General features: G+C 37.4%; 1 protein-coding gene across 1 annotated transcript in view; it reads right to left on the bottom strand.

The window, feature by feature from the left end:
* The window catches only part of LOC125241430, a 32500-nt gene that overhangs the window by 919 nt on the left and 11037 nt on the right, over positions 1 to 20544 (bottom strand). Inside the window, exons 4-11 of the mRNA XM_048149921.1 lie at positions 20035 to 20155; positions 18140 to 18224; positions 14056 to 14186; positions 13470 to 13525; positions 10403 to 10453; positions 6251 to 6310; positions 1360 to 1470; positions 319 to 507 (exon numbers count right to left, since the gene is read on the bottom strand). Coding sequence (XP_048005878.1) covers positions 319 to 507; positions 1360 to 1470; positions 6251 to 6310; positions 10403 to 10453; positions 13470 to 13525; positions 14056 to 14186; positions 18140 to 18224; positions 20035 to 20155 — 804 coding nt within the window. The remainder of the gene's footprint in view (positions 1 to 318; positions 508 to 1359; positions 1471 to 6250; positions 6311 to 10402; positions 10454 to 13469; positions 13526 to 14055; positions 14187 to 18139; positions 18225 to 20034; positions 20156 to 20544) is intronic.

Below are 20544 nucleotides of genomic sequence, written 5' to 3'. Positions count from 1 at the left end.
TTTAATATCTTTCATGCGGCGATAAGTGTCACTGTCAAACTCAAGTAACATCCCAACTGGAAGATTTTTTGGTTATAGTGGCAGCTCTGAATCAGCTATGTGACGTCACTTCCCCTTTAAACTATTTTTAAGAATTTTTACTAAAAATACTGAAAAAATACAAAATTATATATTTATGTGATCAACAGGCGTATATCTCGAAATGCTTTTCGATTTAGGGACATTGAAAATTTTGAAACGTTGTCAATAGAGACATGTTCTGATATTTGTGACCACCTTGATCGCTTCGATATATCTGATGGCTTAAATCATACTCACATCTTTGCCGTCTTCTTGTTCATTTTCTGATAAATGGAGCCCTTGTTCAGTCCCGCGGGCCCGCTGGCGAGGTCGGAGGGGCCCCGCGCTAGCGAGAAGCCCCTCTCGCGGGGCTCTGGGCCCGTCGGTCGCACGCTGGGCCCCTTGCGGAGCTCGGGGTTGGGGCCTTTCCAGGCCATGTAGTCCTCACTGGAAATTGTGATGATGCGCAATTATATCAAGTCATGATAAAAGAAAAATAATTACTATCCCAAATTTCAAAGCCATAAGTAGTTCTCGAGATATTTAAAAATATTTTAAGCGGGTTACTCACGTACTAAGTAGATATAACGCTCGACACGTTTCGCTCATTTCCGAGGAGCTTTTTCAAGAGCAACGACCCCGCCTCTACACGTTGAGAGATGGAACGAAACATGTCGGACGTTATATCGACTTAATACGTGAATAACCCGCTTAAAATATTTTTACATATGTCTGAGTCTCACGGGAGTTTTACAGTTAAAAGTTCTCGAGATATGTAGAAATGTGACAGACGGACAGAGTCGCACCATAAGGCTTCCTTTTGTACCTTTTTGGTACGGTACTCTAAAAATACTAACTTTAATGATGTAATTAATATTTATCCTCAATAATCCTCATATCTTATGTGATATTAGGGCGAAGTTAAAATTTACACCGACAAGAGAGAGACGGCGTGCGAACTCGCATGCGATTTTAGTTACATTGCGGGCTGTTGAGGTTACATACGATTTTGCACAGCCATCAAATAAGTACCGCAATGTAATAAAACTCGTCTGCGAGTTCTCGTACCGTCTAAATGGGCCCTTAAAATCTAGATAAGTGGGTGCTGCTACTGACTTCAAGTTTTTGATTTAAAGTTTGGATGTGTTTTAGTTCAAATTCTAAAATAACATTTAATTCACTAGTTTAAAAATTCGAATTATCAGAATAACAAACTTGTCTTTGAAATGCTTTAGGTGAAAAAACACTTAAGTATATAGTCATATACTTCAGGTCAGGCTTTATATGTATAATACTTACAGTAAAAGACTGTCCTTCGGGCCGCGTCGGAGCGCCGGGTTGGGCCCTGAGCCCGCTACCGTGTACTGGGACTTATATTTGGTCTCTGTAACGCTCGTCTTCAAGATTGGCCTGTAACATAGCGCATAGTAAATAAATTGTACTGGATTTGTAATATAAGATATGATACTTGCGTTTTAATGCCATTTTTAAATTAGTACAGTCAAGATATTAAAAATAGTTGCGAATAAAGTGACAACATTATGTACATAACCACAATCTTAACCCTTAAATGCATGAATTATTCTTTTAACGAGATATTAATATATGTAATAGACAATGGTTTTCTGACTCTGGGAAAAATAATAAAAAAATATTTAAGATCGATTTTTATACTAAATCAGTGTTAGAAGTTAAATAGGCCAAATATTATTTATATAAATATATCGTAATTGATAAGTTTTATTTAAAAGAAATGACTACTATTAAAAAGGTACACTATTTGTGGAACCCCTATGATAAAATATTTAAACATAAAATAATTACTAACTCTGAAAAAATCTGCCCAAATAATTTACTAAAAATCGCCATCATCCAGTTTTTTCACACTTTTCCGCCATTTTATCTTAATCCTTAATTAAATGCATGATTTTTTTTATTTTTGGTTGGAAATAATGTTTTTATTTAGTTATTTAGATGCAGGATCTAGGAAAAATATATATAAACGTCCAGCTTATATTTTGGCTACTTTATTTAAAAATATATGCATTGTAGCCAAATGGCAACAATATGCATTAAAGGGTTAACGTAAGGCCGATAGTCAACTGTCATATTATGTTTGTCATAGAAATATGATCATAGGCAACATGCCGTTATTTTTCTTCCCGTTGGTGAAAAAGGGAGGCATACAGACTATCGGCCTTAGCATTAAAGTCGTGTGTACATATTTTTGGCACTTTGTGGGCAACTATATTTGATACCATGCTTGACTGTAAAAACCTTCATATCTTTACAAAATAATTCTCGTAAATAAATATTTTTATTACTTTCCATTGAATTATTAAAAAAACATATCTAGTAAATAATATTTAATAAATCCGTCTACTTTTTGTTGCATTATAAACGCAAGAATGAATTGTCACCAAATGTTTATTTTAGGAACGGTATTTGACTATCATAAAGGGGTGTAAATTAAATGAACACAGATATAATTTGTCAACACCGTTTCTAGAATAACGTAGAAGGGCTACGGCTATGACAACTTAAACGAGTACATTTTCTTTATAATTTTCAAATGTACAGATTAAATTACTGCAGTAGTTTTCAAAACACTAACCCCCTTATTCATAAACGTCCACTAAAGTTATCAAGCCGATAAAGTTCGTTTGTCCCTTTCTATCACACCAATACGTCGGAAAGGGACAAACGAACTTTATCGGCTTGATAACTTTAGTGGACGTTTATGAATAAGGGGGTAAGTAAATCCCATCAGTTGTAATAGCCGTCCTCATTTTGTAGTTTGGATAAAAGCTCACTTCAAAACAATTTAGGACTATTTATTTATAAAAATCCAAAAAGACTATTTAAAGCAAAAGGTATACTTAAATGAATAAAAAAACGGGTTAAAAATTTTCCACATTTGACCTTTTTTAGGGTTCCGTAGTCAACTAGGAACCCTTATAGTTTCGCCATGTCTGTCTGTCCGTCCGTCCGTCCGTCCGTCCGTCCGCGGATAATCTCAGTAACCGTAAACACTAGAAAGCTGAAATTTGGTACCAATATGTATATCAATCACGCCAACAAAGTGCAAAAATAAAAAATGGAAAAAAATGTTTTGTTAGGGTACCCCCCCTACATGTAAAGTGGGGGCTGATATTTTTTTTTCATTCCAACCCCAACGTGTGATATATTGTTGGATAGGTATTTAAAAATGAATAAGGGTTTACTAAGATCGTTTTTTGATAATATTAATATTTTCGGAAATAATCGCTTTTAAAGGAAAAAAAGTGCGTCCCCCCCCTCTAACTTTTGAACCATATGTTTAAAAAATATGAAAAAAATCACAAAAGTAGAACTTTATAAAGACTTTCTAGGAAAATTGTTTTGAACTTGATAGGTTCAGTAGTTTTTCAAAAAAATACGGAAAACTACGGAACCCTACACTGAGCGTGGCCCGACACGCTCTTGGCCGGTTTTTTAATATTTTAATGCATGCCAATGTTGACATTGTTGACACTGAACACATATGTACAGTCAGTAGCGGGCAAGGTGTTCACAATGATCCTAACACGCTCTTATTGTCTTAAAAATAAGATCGTGTCAAGTTCATTTTGAACACCCTGCCCGCTACGCAACTTCTGCTGCTGACTGTATGACACAAGTTTGAAAAATACCTTTTGCTGAGAAAAACTAAAAGTTTGTACCTATTTGGTTTCATGCAATTGCAATCTTGAATTGATTCTTTATTCCTATGTCAAATTAATTGATTACTATTCTATACTATAATAATCTAGCTTTGATATTTTGACTAGAATATAATCTAAACATAATCAATATTATAATTCATTGACTAAAGGATTTGATTGTATATTTAAGATTAATAATTATTTAATAAAATCAACAGCTAAACTAAAGATAAGATGATTATGAATGACAGTTACACATAGATTAACATGCTTACATAAAAATATTTAAATAACCCACTATGATAATGACAACATAGAAAACACATTTTACACATCACGTAAAAATACTACACATAACAAACTAAGGACCAGTTGCATCAACCACATTTGACAGACACATCATCGTCACGCAGCAGACGTCTACTGAACTTCGAATACAATAAAATTTAACGAACTCTTTAACGGTGACAGACGGTTTGAGGCAACCGGCCCTAAGTAGGTACCTAAGGTAGCTATAATCATACGAAATAAAACATTCCTACTCACTTCCATGCTAATTACTACTAGACTATACCTTTTAGCTTAGCCCGGCAGAAATACGTACTTTGAATGGAGTCAAAATTCAAATAGGCTTAGGCCGATAGTCCACTATCATAATATATATTTTTTTTTATACTACGTCGGTGGCAAACAAGCATACGGCCCGCCTGATGTAAAGCGGTCACCGTAACCTATGGACGCCTGCAACTCAAACAGTGTCACAAGCGCGTTGCCACCCTATTAGAAAGTTGTACACTCCCTTTTGCTGTGTTAAACTAGTACACAGCAAAAAGGAATGTACAAGTTCTAAGGAGGGTTCGGGTTGCCGACGACTCAAAGGACAATAGACGGAACAAGTTAGTTCCGTAAGTCCTCCCGTCATCAGCACACCGCACTCTCGTTGAGCTCTGGCAGCCTTACTCACCGGCAGGAACACAACACTCATATTTATGTTTATGTAACTACTTATTTCTCAGTTTTTGATGTGTGCAGTTTTATTCTACACGCAATTTTCATGTTGGCACTACCCGTTTCATTGTTTCTGGTAATTTGTTTCCTGCTACCCAAAGGTTGTCTGGTAGAGATCGCTTTTAAGCGATAAGACCGCCTGTTGTTACCTAGTTTTAATCGTTTTATTAATGTAATCTCCTTTTAATAAGTGGTGCACAATAAAGTATATATTATTATTAATAAGTAATAATAACTATTATGCATGTTGCCTATGATCATATTTCTATGATAAACATATGATAGTGGACTATCGGCCTTACAATAAGCTAAAGGAGTGGGCAAAGCAAGAGGAAAGACGAAGACTAGGTTTTAAAATGTGCAGTCAACCAATTGGAACCCTAGGCCACTGTAGAACTATGTCATAGTGACGTTGTAAATCAGATTGTAAGAAAACTCTTACTGCTTGTCATTCTGACATGGTTGTAGAGTGGCCTAGGGTTCCAATTGGTTTAGTGTACGTGATTTGATAATACAATACAGAAATCGTATAAATCTCCTTTTTAACCCCCGACGCAAAAACGAAGGGGTGTTATAAGTTTGACGTGTCTGTCTGTCTGTCTGTTTGTCTGTCTGTGTGTGTGTCTGTCTGTGGCATCGTAGCTCCCGAACGGATGAACCGATTTTGATTTAGATTTTTTTGTCTGAAAGCTGAGTTAGTCGGGAATGTTCTTAGCCATGTTTCATGAAAATCGGTCCACTATGTCACGGTCGGGGGTTTTTTCAAAATTTTAATTTTGTGGTTAGGTTATTAACTTAAGTCGTAGGAAGCTATATCGCTATAAATGTACCGATACATGCAATAGCTTCACGTGTAGGGATCTACATGGTTAGCATAAAAACTGTCAGAGGTTACTTTGTTCAACATGGAATTTGACAAATATAATCCATACTTACTATACTAATATTATAAATGGGAAAGTGTGTGTGTCTGTTTGTTTGTGCGTCTTTCACAGCAAAACAGAGCGACAAATAGTCGTATTTTTTTTAATGGAGATACTTGAAGGGATGGAGAGTGACATAGGCTACTTTTTGTCTCTTTCTAACGCGAGCGAAGCCGCGGGAAAAATCTAGTATACAATGAATAAGATAGAATTACAGTATTTCCGATATTTAATATTTTAAAGTAATTAAATTCTCAATTCCCTTAGGTGCACATGGTGTCAAAAACGATACTATTGAAATGACACAACTAGACACCAGACTGACGTCAATATGAGACTGACACACTGGATCAAAGTTTAAAATTGACGTAGATTTAAATTATTCTTAATCATTTAGAAAGTATCGTTTTTGATACGATATGCACCTAAAGATTAATTTTATTTTTCAAAAGGAAAGGAATTCACCTTTTTTAAACTAAAGTTATAAAGTTGGAGAAAAATTGCTTATCATTTTCTCCCTCCGACAAGTTTTAAAAACAGAAGACAATAGCATGCAAAAGAAAAGAAGATATTTACCAAGAAGTGACAACGTCATCTAATGCGTCAAGCGTGTCGTGTATGCTTGCTGTCTCATTCCTGTACAGGTTAAGTGTTGTTGCTTATAATTTGTTGTTAAAAAGTCCAATTTAAACAAAAAATCCAATCCGAGAACGTTTTTGTCACTTTTCGCCATTTGCCAAAAATGTCAATTGCTAAAATTCCAAAAATGTCAATTGCTAAAATTCCAAAAATGTCAATTGCAAAAGGCCCATTTCTCAAAACTGAAAGTTACAAGCGGAAGTCTCTTTCCAACTTCTCATATTAGACATTGACTACTACTTGTAAATTGCAACTTGTAGCTTCGAGAAATGGACCCCAGGTGAAATTTGTTAAAGCACCACATTTTTAAATTTAAAGATAGTAAAATAGTTTTCAAAGATTGGATTTATATTTTTTTTAATAATGTTGAGTAGGTAACTATTTACACAGAGATCATAGAGGAATCACAGAGCCACGTACGTATTTTCCTAGCTACCTACTACTTTAAAGAGAGACGTGGTAAAGTTATTTTAGACCAATTCACATAAGCTGGTGTGAATCTATTTCATTTATTTATTACTTGGTCATAAGTACTATAATTTGGCAGTGATTGACGTTATCCGACTCCAGCGTAGTTTGTTACAAAAATACGCCGATTTTCATTGATTTACACCAACTTAGAGCGATTCACGCTGTGTTTTGTACTTGAGTAGTTACTATTGCTAATTTGTAATAGGCAAAGCATCAATATGTACGGATATAACAAATTCTCATATGAAGTAAAATTAATCGGAAATGAAGCAAAATACAACGAAACGTATAAGGTTGTATTAAAACACTTCATTATTATTATTTGCTTTTTATTCCATTTTAACCTATTCCCCGCCACGTCAAAACGGTAATAGATAGAGCGCCAGCATTGCCAAGTGACAAATAGCACGTAAACAACTGTCAAGTTTGTCTTATCAACTGTAGGCGTTTTTTGCTTCGAATTTTCCGACTTGATATCAAGTCGTGGCGTGTGGGGCACGAAATGTTCCAACTTCATATCAAGTCGATGGCGGCGAAGTGGTTAAAATCCGTTCAACACAGCCCTTTCATGTAATACGAGTTGGAATTTATTTTTTTACTAGAAAAATAAAACAAAAGCTTATAGGCCGGACAAAGTTGTAAAATAGAGCGAATATGTATAAACATGTCACATGCGAAAGCCGCTAACACGAGGTGTGTAGAAACTCGTAACGTAAACCTAAAAAAACTGCCCTTGTCACCGATCAGGAAGATAGTGTGCCATGAAAACTTGCCTAAAATAATGGGTCTACGCTAGACGAACCGAGCAGCAAAGCACAAGCGAAGCCGTGATCGGCTTTCTCGTTCGCGGCGTCAAGTGTGGACGTACTATCAGCTGCAAAAGTGCATGGAGAAATTATGAATGAATTCATTGATTAATTCGTTATGCACTTTTGCAGCTGATAGTACAACGATCACTTTCCTCAAACGAGGTTTTCCGTAGTGTGCTCGCGGCACTTGGCGAATATGGACGATATTAATAATAGCGATGTTGCAGCGATTATTATAGCAGTAGTCAGCAAAAAAGGCCAAGACGATGCCGGCTGCGAATTTTGATATAACTCAATTAATTGCAAGGAAGCATCTTCGGTCCACTTTTCCATGATGCTCGGCTCGAGCGACGACTGAGGTATGTCACTAAACACGTCCACGAGCGCAGTGCGAGCGCGAAGCAAATCCCTTTGTGTTCGTCAAAAAACCGACAGCCGGCGGAACGCAGCCGAGCACGAACGAAACGCTCGGAGCGCGCTCGTTCGAGGCGTGCATGTAAGTCGGTCCACACTAAACGAATTGTGTTCGGCTCGTGCTCGGCCTAGCGTAGACGCACCTTAGATTACGAAAACCTACAGATAATAAACTGACTGGCCGAACAAATTGACTCGAGCGAGGCAAACGAGCACGGAGGTTTCCTCACGAGGCACTGCCTGCGTGCGGCCAGTGTGGACCCGGCTATTGCCTCGCGAGGCTACTCGGTCAGTGTGGACCGGGCTATTGGCGTCAATTTAAATATAAGCGACGTAAAGCCACATAATAAGCTTAAAACTGGAGGAAATGCACGGGGGCCCGTAGCTACTATTACTACTCGCGGGGACGGGGAAATGCATCACAATTGGTACGTATGTTAGCCTGTTAAGTGAAATTATCGGAAGTAACGTATTGGTAACGTGCGTGATTGAGTGGCGTTGAACGTCAGAATGGGCATTTTCAGAATTTGAGTCCCCAAATTAGCAAAAGTTGTTAACAAAATTAACTAGCTGTCAATTTTGTGACGACAACTAAGCATAAAAACTGTCTAAAAATGTACTTTCACATTCTGAATGTAGATTATAGCTTAAAGTTTATGTGTATACGCTGTGACGTCATCGCACAAATCAATTGTTTAATTTTATTTTTATTATTGTTCTCTTTATTTTCTCTCTTTTTTGTTATCTAAGTTTCGTGACGCATTGGTTTTACTGTAATGTCATGTAAACAACACATGTTTTTACTAATAAATGAAATAAAATAATTAACACAAAAACAATATTTTTATAGAAATTCCATGCTTAATTGCCGTCACAAAACTGAAAGTGAGTTAATTTTTGTTAACAACTTTTGCTAATTGGGGTCCCAAATTCTGAAAATGCCCAAATACCTACACATCTTCTTATGGACATGACCAAAGTTAATGCTAGCTTTGACGCTGCAAAATCTAAACAAAACTGTTTAATTATTTTAGGCAAAATTACTGCGAAACTTGAAGCAAACCATGAAGACATAACAGCATTGCCAACATATGAACCAGTTGCGAGAATTTGATAGTCAGTCTCTTCATTCAAATCACTAAACTTTGTATTTACAACTCGGATCTTTGTCCTCATAAAGAAAAAATATATTTGTCCAAGGTATACTTTTGTAATACTAATAACAGTGCGATAAATGGAAAACCAAATTATTTTATGGGAAATAACTAGGTATTAGTTTTTGTGACTGAATAGAGACCGGGGTTCTAGCAAGGACGATATATACCAGGAATGACAATCATTTCTTTTATGTAGGCCTCATCAGTATAGTTATGATAGCATATAATAGATGGCGCTGATAAACAGAGTTACGATCGTACTATGAAGATTGTCAATCCTTTATAAAGCCTAACCAGAAATACATGACTACGCGCCATCTTGCGGAATTTCATTAGAACTATTTTCTTCATACTATACTGAACTGTCTGTATACATCAGAATAACAGCGCCCTCTTGACAATAGTCATATATTTTTAGTCAAGCTTAACGGCCCAGCCACGACATCGGTCTAAGCGCGACAGCGGCGAGCGGCAGCCATACGTGCGAATGAAAAGTCCCATCGCTGTGTCTCGCTCCAATGTATGGCCGCCGCTCACCGCTATCGCGCTTAGACCAATGTCGTGGCCGGGCCGTAAAGCTGGTTTTAGTGTCACGCGGACCGGAGCGAACCGCGCCGGGCTCATATGTGGACATTTTCAGAATTTGGGACCCAAAATTAGCGTGAGTCGTTAACAAAAATTAACTCGCTGTCAGTTTTGTGACGATAATTAAGCATGACGTTTCAATAAAAATATAGTTTGTAGTGTTAATTACATAAACTCGAGATAATCTACATTTAGAACGTGAAAAAAGTAAATTTTTAGACAGATTTTATGCTTAATTGTCGTCAAAAAACTGACAGAGTTAATTTTGTTAACGACTTACGCTAATATTGTCTTCGGTTACCGCGATAGTTACTCGTGAAATAAAACTATGGAAACGGATTAAATCGCGTACATATAATGAAAAATGTAAATTCATTATACGCGATTTCATGACTTACGGCCCAGCCACGACATTTGTAGACGCGGCAGCCATACGTGCGAAAAGTCCCATCGCTGTGTCTCGCTCCAATGTATGGCCGCCGCTCACCGCTGTCGCGCTTAGACCAATGTCGTGGCTGAGCCGTTACGCTAATTTTAGGTCCCAAATTCTGAAAACGCCCATGTAGTACGTTCAGTGGCGTTTTAGAGTGGTCCGCGTGACATTAAAACCAGCCTAAAACCATTCTTGGTTTTAGTAATAAATTTAGACGTACGGTAGTCGCGCGACGCTTATAACACACGGCAGCATCGCTCCCCGCTCCTCCCTAGTTCATAATACTGTATCAGGGCCGTGACGCGTACGGGAAGTACCGTGAAACTGTTTAATTTTGGCATAATTTTTATTTGTGTTATTTGAAGCAAAGAGCGAGTAAATTATGAGCTATCCATACTAATATTATAAATGGGAAAGTGTGTGTGTCTGTTTGTTTGTCCGTCTTTCACGGCAAAACGGAGCGACGAATTGACGTGATTTTTCAAGTGGAGATAGTTGAAGGGATGGAAAGTGGCTTAAGCTACATTTTGTCTCTTTCTAACGCGAGCGAAGCCTTCGAGCGTTTATTTACACGGGAGCGACGACTATCTTTTGTTCGTTTTTATAGCCGATAGCTCATAGCTTACTCGCTCAACTAGCTTACTAGCTCGCGATGGGACCAGTGCCTAAAAACTTATCGTAAGTTTTGCTAGCGGAAGTTTTGTGATTTACAATTTACTGAAAGTTTACATTGTTGCAAGCAAGCAAAGTTGAAAAGAAAAAAGAACTACCGCCCCAGTTACTTATTCGTAAGTCTAAAACTTATCAATTTATTTCGATAAGCTGTGAGTCGCTTCTGTAAGCAAACTCGTACCCATTTACACTTGAAAGTTTTCAGCCTACAAAAGTAGTCAAAACTTACCGTAAGCTGCTTACGAAAACCATTTACATTTGAAAGTTTTGCGTAAGTCGCTTACGTTAGCGGCCTAAGTTAACAGTTTCACGGCATATAAAAGGTAATAAGGCATATAACTACGAACGCTCGCGTATACAATTAGAAATAGTCACTATTTTGGTGTGACGAAGAGACATATGTCACAGGAAGTAATCTTGCTTGTCGCTTGGCAATCACACAATCAAACAAGAAAACAAGGCTAACGAAGATAGACGTGCTTTACCTACATTGTGCAGTCCATCGTCTTTCTATACGAATAATACCTTACTCGATGTGACTTTGCCCAAAATATACATTATTGATACTAGAATTGATACTAGAAGTGATTTTAAACCTTCCAATTAAGGGTGAACAGGCACCTTCAGGGCAAGCCATTGTAGCACGTCTTCGCCTGGGCTAGTCTGTGGCTATGAGCATAGATTAAATATAAGAAGATCATATCATCCCATACATTAAAATGCGACCGCCTAAGAACGCGCATACACTGCACCACACATAGATGGCGCCCCAACAAATGTCTTGTTGCTATCGATTATTTGTTGATTAGCGTTAAGTGTCACTTTCAAGCCATAAATCTATGTCAACAGTGACACAAATCAATCTACACTAGATGTATAATCGAAAGCTACAAGACATTTTTTTTGGTGTAGTGTATGCGCCTTCTTATGCGGTCGCATTTTGATGTATGTGATGGTATGATCTTATATTTAATCTATGCTATGAGTAAGCCCATTTATAATAAAAAGAATACTATGTGATTTTTATGGGCAAAGTCACGTCAGGTGGCCAAAGTTGACACAATTGTTACACTCATCCACGATCCATGTTACATATTATACGCACTGTCGAAACACAAGAATGATGTATGACTGAACAGTACTGGAGGTTCACTAAGTGTAAGGCCTGAGTGGACGCTCGGAGCGGGGCGTGCGTCCACCCTATGCAGCGTCGACTCAGGGCACTTGTATGAACTTCAATTGTTTGACATGCGCGCCGCACACCCAAAACCTATAAGCGTGCACTCAGGTCTTGCACTAAGAGACGAACAGCACTATTCTTTAGAATGAGATAAAAAGCTCGTCGAATTATATTCGAAATAATCGGCTTTGTACTTGAGCCTTGATTTTGAAAACCGGGCCAAATTTTATTCTGTTGTCGCTGGCGATAATAATTAGAATATTTGGTTCAAAAACTGGTAAAAGACCTCAAAAATACGGAAAGTACATAATGTAATTTTCCGTAGAGCTACGAAAGCACAATATCTTTTTTATTGTAAAATATTTTTTTACGGTTAAATTGGATTTAGTAATTGTATAACAACATTGAAATACAAAAAAAATAACCTATAATGAATAAAAATCGGCCCACACATTGATATGATACAAAAATATTTGAGTGTCTTTCAAAATTAATCTCGAATATCGAATTTCACCAGATTTGATTTCACCGTGTTTGGGCTCCTTCTTCTAAGAATCACGAGCTGATTCGATCCTGACGATAAAAACATGTGTCCTAATTTTTTTCCCTTTACGTCACGATTTTAGTATGAACAAAGAGGATCGAACAGGATCGAGTATTAAAGAGAGTTACTGTCAAAGCAAAATGTGTAATCACAGTGCATAGACTGCCATCTCTTGATACAAGCTTAAAACTTTTGAACCTCAGTTTTGACAATTTGGCCCATATTCTTAGCTCGATATGTGTTAAAAAGTCAAATATTAATATTAGCACAATCTAGCTGAGCGTACCCCAATTAAGGTGTAATGCCATCCAGGCCACCGTACCTTTTTCTGTATGGTACTGAGGTACGTTTTTTTCTTAGACATTATCTGTCTATACGGAGTTATATATTTCTTTGGTATGAACTTACTACAAGCGTGACGTATTGGAAACTCGGATTTTGTATGGAAAATTTGGGACACATTTATTTTATCGCCGGGATCGAATCAGCTCGTGATTCTAAGAATGAGCACGTCCAGATCTGGTGAAATTCGATTTTCGAGATGTATTTTGGAAAACACCAATTTATGATTGACATGTCAGTATTGACGTGTTAATGTGAAATTAACAATTTTGTAATTCCTTTTGAGCTGCAAAAATATAATAAACTCTGTGCTACTTAAAATTTTATACATTTTAATAATTATCTAATTTATACGGAAACTACTAGCCAAGAACCAACTTCAAAACCTGTTTCCAACTAAAATTTTCATAAATTTTTAGTTGATTTTATTCTTAATATGATATGTATTAATTTCACATTAAATTAAAATTCCCATCACAATATTGCATCATTAAATGTTAGTAAATATGATTAGTGTCAGTACGTGGCAATAATCTATCTAGTTCTTACCCAGGTTTCACTTCAGGTGTCCGGGACCGTTTCGGTGTAGATGACTCCGTTTTTATCTGTAAAACATATTTTCGGAAATTAAAATCGTTCTTGCGTTATTAGAAAAGTCAAAAAAAAGTTAAACCATGTTTAGAACAATCTTTAAACATTTTTTTTTATAAATATTATGGCTCTTACGAATAGAGTTATCTCCCTTGTTAAGTTTGATCACCGAGGTCACCGAGATCTGAGTTTGAGAACCGATGGCCGTTTGTCTTATAATAAATCATGGTCGCGCGATAAAACATCGGACCGTCCCTATCGCACTTACAAATAGTGCGATATTTATCGTTGTCTGTGTGTATCGAGAAACGGGCACCAGACCAGTCGTCAAAATATATTTAGATTTATTTATTGAACTTAGTGTAAGCTTACAGTTTGAACCAATACACCTACACATTAAAAATACACAATACATGCAATATAGTATAAATAAAAACATGCTTATATAAACGTCAAAACAAGATCCAAATGTACTTAAACAAATAAAAAAAAATGAAAAAATTTAAAACTTATATGGTAAATGTATATGGTCCTTGATTTATACCTTTGGCTCCTCCGTTAGCACGGCGGCTAGTATTTGCTCAGCTCGCTCCTCGTTATAATCGACGCTGTCCAGCGCTATCGATATCACTCGCTCGGCCACCGCGCTGTACTTCTTTTGTAGTTTTTTCTTTACTGTAATCAAGGACGATTATAAAGGACCAGCAGAGTCCATACTAAATACCGTACCCCGTTGGCAGCCGTAAATCTATGTCACTAGATGTCACTAAGAGTGTCATTTGAATAAAAATGTCGTTTTTTTTTTTAAATACGCACGCGGTAGTTCAACGGCATTACAAGTGATACAGTGAAAAGTATATAGATGACGCTAGGGGCCCGTGTCATGTTTCAGTCCCTGTTTACAACGCAAACCATCGTTCTTATTTTGAATTATGACAATCATGCAAAAGAGTACCATACTGTCAAATTTTCTATCTCTTTCATTTTGAGCGTGACGTCAATGATTAGTAATATTACTTTCAATATATTTAAAATTTAGATTTTAATGAGGCCATTTCGAACGGTGTTTATGATAGATATCATGTTGACAATCAATCTCCTGACCGTCTCGCTCATACCAATCCTATCCTATATTTGAACGAGTGCGACCGAAACAGTTGAGTATTATTGAAGATTTTTGAATGTCTAAAATCTTATTGGTACTTAGTTGTCGAAAACCCGCTTTTTCCATAAAGTGTTGGCGCGACGTCAAGTGGGTGATAGGCGTACGAGCAAGTACGCGTTGGATGGTCGACTACTATGCGCAGCGGTTTTTACGCGTACTTACGGTGACACACAATCGAAAAAGGTGGTCGAGCCATAAGTACGCATACCTGCTCGTATCGTACGTTTATCACCCACTTCAGACTGCGTTTCGATCGGCGTTTAGCGTCAATGATTATCAGCTCGGCTTCATGGCTTTACGAACCTTAGCTCGGACCATCGAATATGAAACTTATAAACTTCTTTATACACAAGGGTATAAAGAAGTTTATAACCAGGTGCTCCATGACACCATTGCACCAATCTGTCGCCAGCACCGCTACACTTCAACGACCAAGTCACACAACATCCATACTAATATTATAAATGGGAAAGTGTGTGTGTCTGTTTGTTTGTCCATCTTTCACGGCAAAACGGAGCGACGTATTGACGTGATTTTTTAAGTGGAGATAGTTGACTGGATGGAAAGTGACATAGGCTACTTTTTGTCTCTTTTTATATCCCCCCACTTCCTTAGAATGGAGGATGGAAGTTTGTGGAGAGATTTTCGAATTTAACGCGAGCGAAGCCGCGGGCAAAGGCTAGTTAACTATAATAATAAAGAAATCGCAGTAAGGAACTTTATGTAGATTTCATTACTTTTTAGAGATAAACAAGCAGCTCCATCGAGACGGCTATTTTTTACAGAATGTTTTTGGTGGGATATACATAGGCATAGGTATATAACACTAACAAGGTATCTATTGTCTTAGTCCGTTTTCACATTATCCGATCCGATATCGGATGTCGGAAGGATTTAAATGGAAAAAATCCAAGATAGCGCCTGTAATGTATGGGGTATCAGTCCTACATCCGATATCGGATCGGATAATGTGAAAACGCATTTAGTCTCATTAATTATTACTTATATCAGAGTTTCACTAATTATTTCCTTTTATTCATTTATTATCTCAGTTTAGGTTTATACGAGTACCAAACGAGTATAGTATACGAGTAGAAAATATATTACCAAAACAATACAAACTATCATTAATTTATTATAAAAACGTAATCCAAAGTGCCACACCTGGCGGCCTAACTATCGGCGTTGTGTCCAAGACGAAGCCTGACCGACGAAGCTAGCAAGTCTCTCTACATCTTTGCTCTACATGTTAGCTGAAATATTGTCAAACCATTCACTGTGATTACTCAGATTATTATAAGCAAAATGATCTTCGAATGAACTTTCTGGACAATTGAGATGCATGGGCGCAGTCGAAACCAGTTCGCCCCTTCAGCCGTGTCCCGTTGAAAATCGGAAAGATTCTTTTCATTAGCACATTAAATTTAATGTTTACAAATTGGATTCGCCTTCTGTCACCTAAACTGGTAATTTTATGTATGAGGTCATTGGTCATACAATTATTAATTTATACAGTTATTAATTCTGTATCTCTACTCGCATTGCTGCTGCGATTCTAAAATATTTAATATCCATATATTATGAATATTCAATAAATCATACAATGACATTTGTGATGTGACATGGATGTCAGATGTCACTGGATGTCACATCTGTTGGCACAATGATTGCGTTTTGTTGAACGTATTTGAGCTCAACATATAGGTTTATTATCACTAAGTATATTATATTAATGAACAACGAAACGGATGTGACATTTTCCTAGTCCACCAACGTCATCTAGTCATTTTATTTGGCAATAGTTAGACAACATGCGAACAAACTTAGCCAGCGAAGCGATCACAACTACGTCGAGGCCGACCAAAAAATATAATTTGTAAAAATTATGTTTTGAGCCAATATTTTGATATTAAAATAAAGTTTTTTGATAGTTATTCATAGTATAATATAAAAACAAGTAAACATATGTGTGAAAATATGTTTTTTTCCACTCCCGGGTTACGAAACAACGCCATCTAGTTTTAAAGCAAAAACTAAGCTTTTTTCAGGGGTACGCTTTTTTGTATGGGCTATATCAGTCTAGTATTAAATGGTCCTTGCTGTAATCATGCAAAATTTGTCAAAGGGGTCAATCCGCGGCAAGAGTAACGCGAGTCACGATTAATGATGTGCAAGTTGAGGAGACTTTCCAAAAAAGACTTAAATTTCTTTTGCACGAACCTTTCACGAAATATAAAGGGAATTTAAATTTATGAAATGGAAAGTTTCCACCAATATAATTGTCCATACAAAGATGGAAAGTTTCCGAATTTTTCCTATGTAAAAATTTCAGAATTTTGGAAACTTTCCGTCGGCACATCAGTAGTGACGATTTTATGGCATTTTCCGTTTGTTCACGACGCAATTCAAGTGATAACCTTTTTTTTATGGGATAGGAGGCAAACGAGCAGACAGGTCGCCTGATAATAACCGATCATTGCTGCCCATGGACACCCGAAACACCAGAAGTGTTGGAGGTGCGTTGCCGGCCTGATGGGTGTACGATCTTTTCTAGAAGGTTCTCTAAATAAGTGTTACTTTCCCAAAATATGGATAGATGTCATAATTTGCTACTGTACTTGAAATATCAATGAAGTCGTAACTCACATTATCAATGAAGTCGTGACTCACGTTACTTTTACTTTTTTGTTTCTTGTTTTTTTTTGTCGTGGCTCGTGATTCTAAGGAAAAACATCAAATTTACCTACCTTATAATAAATATTTTAGGTGATTCTTTTCGCGAATATGCCCAAGAGTAATCTTCAAAGAAATAATGTCGAATTATTTACCTCACACCGTGTTATATAACTGCCAGTAGGCCTAGCACATGATGGCCGCGAGAGTATGTCGCCGCGAGATAGACGACACGTCTTCTTCTAACTGTATTAACGACATAAGGGGTAGTCTATCTCGCGGCGACATACTCCCGCGGCCATCACGTGCTAGCGTGGAAGCATAAACTAGGCTTGTGTAGGACATGTACTAATAGTACAATAGACACGATTCCCTGCACTGTACTAGACCGAACTACTACCAAATGATTTTGCTCTCTAGTACATTTAGTACATTCACACACGCGCAATAGAATGAGAGCGAAAGGAGCGAAGAGCCGAGGAGTGACAATGACAGCAAAGCGATCCGTGTGATCCGATCGAACCGAACTAAAACCGACTGACTCGGACCGAGAGCGCCGATCAGCTCTCGGCTAGTACGAGCGAGCGTTACTGTACGTCATATGCACAATTTGTCTCTCGCTCTCTCGGTGTATTACTGTCCTAAATGTCCTAAAAGAACTAACTAGGACACTTCGGAGATCGTACTAGTTGGGAGCGATCTTTTCAGTGAACGAGCAGGCACAACTCTACCATAAACTGCAATGTGTCTACGAACCTACGAAACACGAAGACGTGAGTATTGTACGTACGTTCGTTTTTCTCCTCCGTCGTCTTTATAATAGTGACAACTTTCTTTGCCGGTTGAGGTGTCTCTTCTTTTTTTTTTACAATCTCCTGTAAAAAAAAGAATGACATGTATTTAAAAAATGAAAGTATTTAAACTAGAGATGGGCCGAATATTCGGTAAATATTCGATATTCGGCAAGTTTTTAATTGTTCGTATTCGGCCGAATTATTCGGTTGCATTGCCGAATATTTACCGAATAAACAAAGTAAATAACTAATGAAGATCTTACGTATTCCAGTGGATAAAAAGCTCCTTTTTTAGTAGCTTTTTAAGGAACTGCTAAAAAAGAGAAACCTATTGTTTTAAAAAAAGTAAAAAACCGTAGTTCAAGAGTTGAGAAGAATTCAGATTGTTTTAAACAAGTTTTAGTTATCCACTAAATCATAAAAACATAGTTGTAGTAACGATTATCAATCATTTAATAGTTTTCATGAATCCCCTTAAAAAATATGGCGAAACCGAATATTCGGCCGAATGTTCTGTAAGAGCTGAACCGAATGTTCGGCAAAGTCTATATTAAATCATAAATCATAAATTAATCATTTATTCGTGATAAACAACATACAACACATATAAAACAATAAAAGTACATTCAAAAGTTAAAAGAAAAAATAATAATTAAAAAACAAAGAAAAATAAAACACATTCATATAATTGTTTACCACGAAATGGTCCCGCCTCAGCGTAATGCTAACCACAGGGTCAGCGCTGATCTTCCGGCGAGACCATTTGTGTGCCACATATTCGGCCCATCTCTAATTTAAACCAGTCTAACGGCCCAGCCACGACATTGGTCTAAGCGCGACAGCGGTGAGCGGCAGCCATACGTACGAATGAAAAGTCCCATCGCTGTGTCTCGCTCCAATGTATGGCCGCCGCTCACCGCTGTCGCGCTTAGACCAATGTCGTGGCTGGGCCGTAAAGTATTTAGAATTATAAACAAATAAACGTCTAGCTTTTGCCCGCGACTTCGCTCGCGTTAAATTTGAAAATTAAGGAAATGCTCCATACAAACTGTATGTGGCATTCACAGAACTATATTTAGATAGAAGAAACAAGTTCATATCTTATACTATTAAACGAGCAATTCTTGTATATTTATTTATTTATTTATTTATTTATTTATTTATTTATTTATATATACCGACGATCTCGAAACCGCTCTAACGATTTCGCTGAAATTTGTTTTGTGGGGGTTTTCGGGGTGAAAAATCGATCTAGCGTAGCCTTAGATCCCGGAAAACGCGAATTTTCGAGTTTTCATGAGTTTTTCTTTCGCATTTGTAAACGTAAAATATGGTCCTTAATTTCGCCGTGCGCGCATCGATTCCGCGTAGCTCAGGCGCACGAGGTCGGTCTAATGTACGCAGATAGATCGTAGGTGTCAGGGTTTCGAATCCCGGCCAGAAATTAAGTTTTTGTTTTTTGTCTTTTTTTTTGTTTTTGTATTTATAAGAGTTTTTTTTTTTATCTAAAGACGTGATATATTAAAATAGAACCGAGCGAAGCTCGGTCGCCCAGATATTATTTGTATAGGGGCCGAGCGTGTCAAATTTTGTACTGAAGTTGTTTCTTGCCTGTAGTTTTAAATATGTCTCAGGCTCTTGATTGTTCATAATTTTTGTGTTGTTGCAATTGAATATCACGTAACGAGGCATTTTTTATGTTTTGATTGACTTCAACTTACAAAAATTGACGCCCGAAAGCTGCAAGCTGCGATTAAAGACGGACAACTCAGTGGATTTCACTGAGTTCATTTGACACGCTAAGTAGATACGTTTGCTTGATCTATGGTATATATGACATCTGTGGTGGCATTCGATTTTTCCACTCTGTATATTTTATGTTACCACTTGCCTTCTTAGTGAAGCCCATGGTCATAAGTTCTTCACTGGCCTTCTGCACGTTGTTGTCCTTATTCGCGAGCACGTCCAGAATCAACGTCTCTTCAGCCTTTGGGAACACGCTCTTAAGGTACCTGAGTAATAAATAATGTTTGGGTTTAATATTTCTTTTTCCCTAGTGACAACTTTGCCCATCTTCAGTTTTTGTACTAGATGGCGCTAAGCAAGTAAGCACGGGGGACGGGGGTTATCAGAAAAATGGTTGTTGTAAGTTATCCGTAATAGACATATGCCATCAAGGACTTTTTAAGCCCCGGTGCAAAAACGATGGGGTGTTATGTAGGTATCAATCAATCAATAGTACATTACATCAGAGGCCGGTAAAATGAGGATTTCCGGCCAAGTGGGTATATACGGCCGAGCGAGCGTGCGAGCGAGGCCGGATAGGGATACAAGGCCGGGAATCCGTTTTCACGCTGAGGCATGTATAGTGCTTTTCTCAAACATACAATGAAATAATAAA

Source organism: Leguminivora glycinivorella, chromosome Z, assembly GCF_023078275.1.
Source record: "Leguminivora glycinivorella isolate SPB_JAAS2020 chromosome Z, LegGlyc_1.1, whole genome shotgun sequence".
Taxonomy (NCBI): domain Eukaryota; kingdom Metazoa; phylum Arthropoda; class Insecta; order Lepidoptera; family Tortricidae; genus Leguminivora; species Leguminivora glycinivorella.
Note: the sequence above shows the minus strand (reverse complement) of the source record. Positions and strands in the feature narration are given on the sequence as shown.